Here is a 9,282-nt window from a genome sequence, read left to right as displayed (position 1 = left end):
TCGCTTTGATAACCTCCACAGTGAATATTGCACTTCTCCCAGCAACAACGTGTGGTATAACTCTTCTCTCCATTGGTCTTGGGTCGATCCATGATGTCGTCTTTGTGTTATGGTCAATGAAATAAGGTTCTCCGTAGTCCATTCCCATCGACCACCCAGGTGGGAGGAGTGCGCAATTATAAGATGGGTATGGAAATTGTCCTACTGTCGACATATCTGGCGACATACTCGATTGTCTTGTGAAATGTGAAATATAATACTTCTGAAATGCTGGCGTCTCGATTTCTTCAATTCCTGGTGGAAGTTTTGGATTTGTGACTGCCTGGTAATTTGGTGACATTCTGAAGTGGGAGCCATAAAACGCAGTCATCTTAGTGAAGTCCCTCCTGCCTCCAAAAAGAGCAGCTCTGTCACACATGAGTTGTGGGTTTGAGATGTCACTTCCAATAACAATAGGGAACATCACTTGGAAGTTTCTTCTGTTGTAATAACCTTCGATTCTGATATACGTCGAGACGTTGAACGGGTCGTTAGTGACAAAGACGGGAAGGTCGATTGGAATAGTCGCGAACGCCGGTGTTGTGTTTGTCGATTGTGGCGAAAAGTCCGGGAACGTTGTGTAACCAGAAGACGATTCGCATGTTGTGTTGTTGTATGTGTGGATCGCTACAAACGACGCAGACAATTTAACAACAGAATTTGTCGTGTTCACACATTGCATTTGCATCTGAATGGTATCGCCAACAGCTGGGATCTCGTCGCTTATTGCAAGTTGAATTGCAAATGGAGTTGTGTTGTCCACAAATATTCGTTGTCTTGGGATATGTCTCTGTGGGGTGATACAGATCGGAAGGTCAAATCCAGATGATGTTGTGTGTCCTCCTTTTCTTGAAGTTACTTTTGCGTAAATTTTATACTTCAAATTGATGTTTCTGTCTTGGAAACACAAAGATGAAGGTATGCCTTGGGGAAGTTGAATGATGAATGGGTAGTCGTAATGACCAGGTGCAAGTTCTGTTGTCAAATTCGTGTTGTGGTTGTGTAATTCCTCAATGACTGGAAAATCTGGCGACTCGTACACCTTTGTATTGACATACTCAGTCACGTCGTTTGTTTCGGTCACAGTCTTCCCGTCGACTATTTTTGTTGTAGTTACTGGGTGCGTGTAATAAGTGTGGCTTTCTCCTCGAACATATACAGTGACCCCTTTGATTAAGGTCGGGGAGTTCACATGGATCGAGACAAATCCTCTTATTTGTTCTCCGATTATTTGCCCGGGATGTGTTAAAGTGATGTCAATTTTCATTTAAGGTTTTTGATCGAATCGAGTTCCTTCTAATACAAAAGGAACTCTTATACAAACAATCATTTATTAACATGAAAATTAATAAAAAGAGCCAAATTACTAGTGTTAATACAGGAAAAGTACCCAGTAAAAAATAAAAGAAAAACTTCATTACAAAAAATAAATCTTCGACTTAACTGTTTACATTTGATATCGATAATTATGTATTGTAATTAAATGTATTATAAATTATAATACAGTATTACACATTTCATCACATGTATTTCTTCATGTGTTCCAAAAGTGTTGGAAATGAAGTTTTTATTTAGGATACTATGGTAATAATACCATAGTAACTTGAAAAAAAACAAATGAAGTCAAACTATTCAGAGACTATTGTTGCAGTGTAAATACTCCAATGCACGTTCGGGTTATTAAAGACATCAACACTTCTGCTTATTCCAGCCTTGTTATACGCACACTCCAAACAAAAAGTCTTTGTATCCCATTTTTGTTCTGTTGCAACTTGTGGAAGGAACGTTCCGTCGTCTTGTCCGTACTCAACGTAAATACCATGTTTGCCTGCAATGACAGTTTTGAGAGGGTCTTTAATTTCTTCCATTTTGGATAAACATGACACCGAAATGGTTGTGTTGTCAAACTCCACTGGTTTCATCCTTCTAAAACGGTAGTCCTTACATGCCTCAATGGCATACTCCTGCACAAGTTCGTAAAACGGTTTGTGTGGGGAAAAGCACCCAATACATCCCCTAAGCTGCCCATTGATTTTATAAGTCACAAATGTTCCACCAGGAACAAAAGTCAACCCCAAAGCACCAGCTTCTTTGGAGTAATTTTGTTGTTTTGTTTTTCTGATTTCGTTTCCCCCTGATTCTCTTGCAATTCGTAATATAAACATTTTTTGATCTTCAGTGAAGATATGTTCTGTCATTGATTTATTTATTTTAAAGTTTTGTTGTTCTTGTTTTTTCCATTGAAAAAAAAGATGTCAAAATGGAGTTTAAATGATGTTAAAATGGAATATAAGTTAAATTAGATCAATTAAAAACTTCATCTTTATATACCATATAATTGAAATATACAATACATATTAAATTCAATCTTATTCCAATACAGTAAAAAGTGTCTTTTTGTGGGTTTTTATATTTGTGGGTTACGTCTATTTGTGGGTCAATGGACCAATCAAATGCAAAACCCACAAATAAACACTTTTTACTGTAATTGAAAAAAACTATGAAGGAAATTGTTAATAAAATACACCCAAGTTTTTCGTTCCTATTTTTTTTTGTTAAACAAATGAATTTCGTTGTAAAAGTGTTTTTAAATGATGAAAATTGCTCAATGCTATCAATACATAATTTTAAGTAATCCAACAATGATTAAATAAGAAAAAAATGATTTTAATTTCGTGTTTATCATCATTTTAGTTTTTATAATTTAAGTTATATATACTTGAATTTGTAAATTAGTCTTGAAAGCTATGGACAAAATATAATCAATGTGAGTATACATGTCTATGTTTAAACATCTATCTTAGATTATTTGTAAATCAATTTGAAGTTCTTGATTAAAAAGTACATCTGATATTTACTTACTAAAACCACACAGAAAAAAATCAATAAAAAATGTTATAATTAAATTTAATTTATCTTTTATTATATATATTTTTAGTTTTTTAAGTTTTTATAAAAAATGAGTGTAAAATCGAAACCATTATATTTATATTTAGATCATTTTACCAATTGAAATTATTTATAAAACACCACAAAATTATAAATTTATTTATTAATATAATATAAACAGAACTCACAAATTCCAAAAAATGGTTATTATTTGTCTAATTTGTTAATACTTTAAATACTTTTAATTTTATTCATTATTTAATATTTAATCAACCGCCGTTAAAATTAAAACATGAAATTCATTTGAAAAAAAAATGTAAAACAGAATTATTTTAGGAATAATTTACAAGTTTTTTTTACTATTATATTAGAATATTGACCCCAAAATTCGAGAAAAATAAGTTGTTGAAACTCGTTATTTCTAATGACATTACATTTCATATTCATATTTCTTTTCACATTATTCAACGTGCCAATAAGTGGCACAGAAGTAACAGAATTGGAGTATAACATGAAAGGATTATGTGGTGATAATGTTGTTGATATATATTCAGAGGAATGTGATGGTACTGAAGGGTGTACAGAAGACTGTTTATGTAGTGATGGGTACACTGTTAAAGCTCAAGGCGGGTGTGAGCTTTTATGTGCGTATAATTCCAATTGTTTAACAGGATGTTTAAAGCCTGATATGTGTGAAATTTGTAACACGACTGTTGGGTATACTTCTGATTGTCAAAGTTGCCAAGAAGACTACATTTGGTTTGGAGTTGGTCAATGTAAAAGTATAACTGAAGAAACAATAGACACCTGTGGAACTTTTATGAACCGTCATTCGGATAATCCAAACTTTACTATTTCTATCAATGCAGCGACTTTTAATGGGTCTCTTATAATCGATCAACCCGCTTTAGATGTCCAGTATTTATCCATCAATAAATGCACACGATCAGTTGATCGACGTAAACCATACACGTATGGATATTGGTTTAAATTAGTATCAGACACTACCCGGAAACTATTTGTGCAAGTTGATGAAATATATTCACAAGAGGATAAGGAGTATTATGAATTTCAAGACAAAACAATTGGAAACGACTACATTATCACTGTTCAAAAAAAGTGTTCGAATTCAACAAGTCTGATAACAGATGACAAGTGTGTTGCGAGTAATTATGGAACAACCGAGAACGTCTTATCACCACAAATATCAATTGAAGCAGAAGCTAATGTCCCTTATTACTTATTTGTTCACTCCAAATTTGCATCATCTAAAATGAAAGATATGAAACTTTTTGTGACTGGAATCAAACATGTTTGTTCATATGCTTCAGAGAGATTGTACTGGGCGGATTTGTCAAGAGGAATAACTAAAGTTTTGAGTGAGGAGAAGAGTTTACTTTCAAAAAATGTGTGTAACACTGATTTGGTCAAAGGGCATTGGTTCAGATTTATTGGTGCAGATCAAATACTCAATTTTTCAATGTGTAATTCCAAAGAGGACAAATTGAGTCTTGCCTTGATGTCTGTTGACCCAAAAGACTATGGATATTCTATATATGATATTACTGTGGATATTGATTGCTTGGACTTTACTAAGGCAAGATGTGAACTTGAAAAAGACTCTGGATGTCCAAACTCTATTTTGCCAAAGATGACATTTACATTTTCAAGTAAGAGGTGGTACTTTTTGTTTGTTGGAATACACGAAGAGTCGAATGTTGAAATGGTTTTGGATATTGACTTAACTTGCACTGATAAATGTGGAGAACATGGATTATGCTCGTCGTACTTGGGTGCTTGTACATGCGAGGAACATTACGTTCTGAAACATGGGACGTGTGTATTATGTGGAAATGGTCAACTTGATGAGGGGGAAGAGTGTGAATTGAGTATAGATGGGTATGATGACCCACAATGCACAAGTGAGTGTAACTGTATTTTTGGGACTGAACCCATGCCTATAGATAACGTGACAAAATGTGCTCTACCAACTTGTGGAAACAACCAAATTGATGAAAATGAAGAGGTTTGTTTTTTAATCATTATAAAATAAGAAGAGATTAAAAGAATGTTGACAGCAAGTGTGATGGTGGATTCGGATGTGATCATTGTGTTTGTTTATTTTTTATTATATTATTGTTACATAGTATAATTGGTACTCATCTAATAGCTTTGCGTCAACGGAACCAAAAGTTACAACAAATCCCGTCTTTATTGTTTGGCTGCAACATGTGGGAATAAAAGGATCGATGGTGATGAAGAGGTTTGTCTTGTAAAAACAAATAAACGTAGTTGTACTGACGGTAAAGTGTGATTCAGGTGATTATTGTGTTGAATGTGAATGTCAAGAAAATAGTTACAAACACAATCGTGACGTGAATTGTTCCAAATATTCATACAAATTAAAAGGAGATATGTTTCTTGTTGAAGTAGTTGGTTCATATTTGATTTTCTACTTTGTTGTATGTATTTGGGTGTTTGTTGCACACCACAAATTGACTAAAGACATCAAGCAAGAAATTGATGACGAGAAGTTGGTGATATTTGAGAACACGGTCATTCCATTTGACAAGACAAATTCGCAATATATCGACCTGAAGATGGAAAACAGCTTCTTCAATTTTTCTAAAAAAGCAATTGATTTTGGAGAGAAGCGACCAGAAATTGACGAACCGTGTGAAGACGAAATAACACTGACAAATACTTGGACTGAAAATATGCATTTCACGTTCCATGCTGGTGATTATAACAAATACTCTGTCATGTGTAAACCGTTCAGTGGGACTGTTCGACCAAAAGAGAGTGTTATTCTGACTATTACTTTTATTGCAAGGTGCACAACTGTTTTGAATGAGAGAGTGCCCATCACCATTCGGTATGGGAAGTTACAGAACATCATCAAAGAAATCAAAAAGGAGAATCCAGACTTGATCGCACAAGCATCGCAGTCGTCACAGAATTCAGAAGGGGAAAAATCAAGTTCCTCAGTCAAAAGGAGAGTGTCAAATTCGGAAACAAGACCATCCACACAGACAACGACGTCCTCGTCCAAAGGAAATTCGTCTTCAAAGGACAAGTCGAGTAAAAATTCATCGAAAAATTCGAAGAGTAGAAGAAAGAAATCCAAAGTCTCGAAGTTCCACGTTTACTTGAACTTACAAGTAGAGTCCGCACTTTCTACTAAACTTGATTATGAAGAAATTCACTTACAACATCCGCCTATTGGAGGCGGAACATTTGGTATTGTCTACAGAGCGGAGTGGAGAAAGGTGGATGTTGCCGTTAAAGTGATGAAAAGCGACTTGGTTGATATGATGGATTTACTTCCCAATTTTGTACAAGAAGCTGAGATGATGGAGCGAATTCGATGTCCTTTCATAGTCAACTTTATAGGAAGTGTAATAACTCCTGACACCTTGTGTTTAGTCACCGAATTCTGTCAGCTGGGGTCATTAAGAAAGTTCATGCAGACAAACCCAATTTCAGACTTTCTTAAAGTACGGTTCTGCCAAGATGTAGCAAGAGGTATGGAGTACTTACATGAAAATGACATCTTGCACAGAGACTTGAAAACAGACAACATTTTGGTGTATTCTAAAAATCCACACGACCCAACTACGACGAAAATTAGTGACTTTGGGACATCAAGGTCTTTCATCGAATCTTCAAGCAAAATTGCGTTGCAGCAGATTGGTACTCCAGTGTATATGGCGCCTGAAATTTCAAGAAAAGACCAAATGACGTTGAAGAGTGACGTGTTCTCCTTCGCGATTTGTATGTTGGAGATATGGGTTGGAAGAGATGTTTACCCATCTGACAAGTTCCCAGATTCAGAGTCGATTTTGAGGTTTGTCGGCGGCGGAAAAAGACTTGAAATTCCTCAAAACTGCATTTTTGCAAATCTCATCGAGAAGTCGTGGCAGCATCAAGTTAACACAAGGCCATCGTTCAAGGAAATTTCTAAAGCACTTGACACAATGGAAAAAACGTTCGCAAATTCACAGAGGTCAGACTCAGACAGCTCGAGTAAAAAAAGGAAATCCATGAAAAATAGTAAAATAACATCAAAAAACACAGAAACGACAACCACTTCACAACAAGAAAGTGAGGAGCCAACACCACGGTTTGTTCACAAAGAAGAAAAATTCGAAAATTCAGAAGAAAAACGAATTGAAGAGAAAGAGGCGAAGATTGAAGAGAAAGGAGATGATGACACACTCGAGAGTAAATCGTCTGTCAAAGACAACTAATTTTTGTCATTGTTACTTTTATGTTGTTCAAATATATTAGAAAAGGTGTTGCAACCAAATTATAACATCAACAAAATTATTGCAAAGAACGTAAAGAATAAAGAAGAAGAGCTGTCAACAACACACCTCCCATCAACAGGCACAAATTGGTAATAAAAAGGTACACCACTCTTCTTTGTGTATTGCGAACATTTCACACATTCACCACTCAACCCTATTTCACAACTGATATCTGAACACTTCCCATTTAATGCAGAACTCCCATCCCAACATTTCAAACATATTCTTGTCGTTGAATTACACGACGAACACAAATAAGAATCACATGATGTTGTAATGGACTTTTGATACAACGTAGTTTTGAGAGAACATGTTGTTGGAGAGTCAATACAATGGATGCATGTGTTTTTATTACATTGGGCGCATGTAAATTGAGAGGTCAAGTAATATCCGGTGGTGCATTGAATACACTTCCCTTCAACTTGTTGTATGCACGTGTTGCCACTTTTTATACATGTACCACTTTTTGTCAAATCGACAACATATCCTTCTTCACATGTCACACATATGTCATCAACAACATTCAAGTTTTGGCAGTGAGTGTCAACGCATTCTCCTTGTACAACTTTGATAGTATTTTTACACAAAACACATGACGTGTTCTTTTGTAAACTGCTTTCGGTGCAAACCATGCATTTTCCTAATTCAAGATAATACCCAGCATAACACTCTTCGCAGTAATTTGATCGTCTGTATGTCGTACATCCTTCAATCGATCCCAATTCACATTTACTGTATGTTGGGTCAATTCCATACCCCTCTTCACATTCAACACACATTGTCTCTTCAGTCAATGAAAATTTGCTACAGTGTTCGATTTTTTTATATTCAAGACACTTCGTTTCAGCTATTTGTGTGCTATAATATGTATAGAATGAGTCGACATCTATTTTTAAGTAGTTGTCGGGGTATTTTCTTAATACAAATCCATCTAAACAAGAACGGCAGTGTGTTGAGTTAACATAATCCTTACAGTGTTCAATTGTGCCCTGAACACATTTCCCACTCGGCGTTTTCATTTTCCCTTCCACACAAGTTTCGCACACATCGACAGATAAATATTTGAGACAGTCTCGTATCGCAAAAATACACTTCCCCTCATATAAAACAGTTCCTTCTTGACATAAAGTGCATTTCTCACACTTTGAATCATCAAACTCCAGACAATACTTGTCGACTCCACCACAGTTGAAACATTCAACCCCCGTGGTTATATTATGTTGGTAATTCCCCTTTTTGCATTCAACACAATCAGATCTGGAATATTTGGAACATAAACCGTCTTGTTCTTTGCATATACCTTGTACCTTTTGGTATTCGTCAATACATGAAATACAAAGACTTGACGTTATGTTGACCTCTTTGCAATGTGCCTTTTCTTGGTCTTTTGTTAAGTTCTTTTGTCAAAAAACGAGTAAAAAAGACAAACAAATGCAGTCGCCATTTTCCAACACATACATATCGATACATTTCGTGCACACCTCATTTTCGCACTCCGAACAAAACGCCGATGAACAGTTTGGATTTGGTTGTCCATATACCATTATCCAACACAACACATTCAACAACATCTTCCTATTTTGTAGTTTTTAAACGAAATGATCCAAATGTTATATTTAAAAAATTAAAAAGTTAATGGTTTCTTCGTTAAAACATTTTAATAACATTAAAAAACAATTCACTAACATTTACCCCAAACAAGAACTTGTTACTGTACATAACTGATTGATTCTAACATTTAAACAAATTCAATCGGACATTAAAGAATCCTTATCACACGTTCCCAAGGTCTGAAACACACATTTTGGAAATGGCAGTGCTTTCAAAAATTGTTCTCTTGTATAGACGTTTCTTCCCTTCAAAATTTCTCGTTTCCCAATCAAGCAAAAGTCGGCCTCTTCATATTTTTCAACAATATAAATCCGAGCAGACTCTTTTAATATCTCCCAAACGTCTCTTCCCGCAGCATCTTCAAGGTATTCCCGAGACACAAAAAACTTCTTTCCATCAAATAGATGTTCTCTTTTGACACCGTGTCGTTCTT

At 35.3% G+C, this 9,282-nt stretch overlaps 5 protein-coding genes across 5 annotated transcripts; 1 reads left to right on the top strand and 4 right to left on the bottom strand.

Annotated features, from left to right (window-relative positions):
• Positions 1-13: 13 nt before the first annotated feature.
• On the bottom strand, positions 14-1,306 carry EIN_228840 (arrestin (or S antigen) N-terminal domain containing protein; the record flags this gene model as incomplete). Its single annotated transcript, XM_004255114.1, has 1 exon — positions 14-1,306. A coding segment is annotated over one exon (1,293 nt), but the record flags the coding sequence as incomplete, so codon positions are not given.
• A 361-nt stretch (positions 1,307-1,667) lies between these two features.
• Positions 1,668-2,237, bottom strand: EIN_228830 (AMMECR1 domain containing protein; the record flags this gene model as incomplete). Its single annotated transcript, XM_004255113.1, has 1 exon — positions 1,668-2,237. One exon carries the CDS (start codon positions 2,235-2,237, stop codon positions 1,668-1,670), a length of 570 nt encoding a protein of 189 aa, XP_004255161.1.
• A 1,115-nt stretch (positions 2,238-3,352) lies between these two features.
• Positions 3,353-7,178, top strand: EIN_228820 (serine-threonine protein kinase, putative; the record flags this gene model as incomplete). Its single annotated transcript, XM_004255112.1, has 4 exons — positions 3,353-4,954; positions 5,011-5,040; positions 5,099-5,191; positions 5,238-7,178. The coding sequence occupies 4 exons, from the start codon at positions 3,353-3,355 to the stop codon at positions 7,176-7,178; spliced, it is 3,666 nt and encodes a 1,221-aa protein (XP_004255160.1).
• Positions 7,179-7,237: 59 nt separating this feature from the next.
• On the bottom strand, positions 7,238-8,809 carry EIN_228810 (hypothetical protein; the record flags this gene model as incomplete). Its single annotated transcript, XM_004255111.1, has 2 exons — positions 7,238-8,622; positions 8,668-8,809. 2 exons carry the CDS (start codon positions 8,807-8,809, stop codon positions 7,238-7,240), a joined length of 1,527 nt encoding a protein of 508 aa, XP_004255159.1.
• A 177-nt stretch (positions 8,810-8,986) lies between these two features.
• On the bottom strand, positions 8,987-9,277 carry EIN_228800 (hypothetical protein; the record flags this gene model as incomplete). Its single annotated transcript, XM_004255110.1, has 1 exon — positions 8,987-9,277. A coding segment is annotated over one exon (291 nt), but the record flags the coding sequence as incomplete, so codon positions are not given.
• Positions 9,278-9,282: the final 5 nt, after the last annotated feature.

Source organism: Entamoeba invadens (genome assembly GCF_000330505.1).
Source record: "Entamoeba invadens IP1 unplaced genomic scaffold scaff_1105074725849, whole genome shotgun sequence".
NCBI classification, from domain to species: domain Eukaryota; phylum Evosea; order Mastigamoebida; family Endamoebidae; genus Entamoeba; species Entamoeba invadens.
Note: the sequence above shows the minus strand (reverse complement) of the source record. Positions and strands in the feature narration are given on the sequence as shown.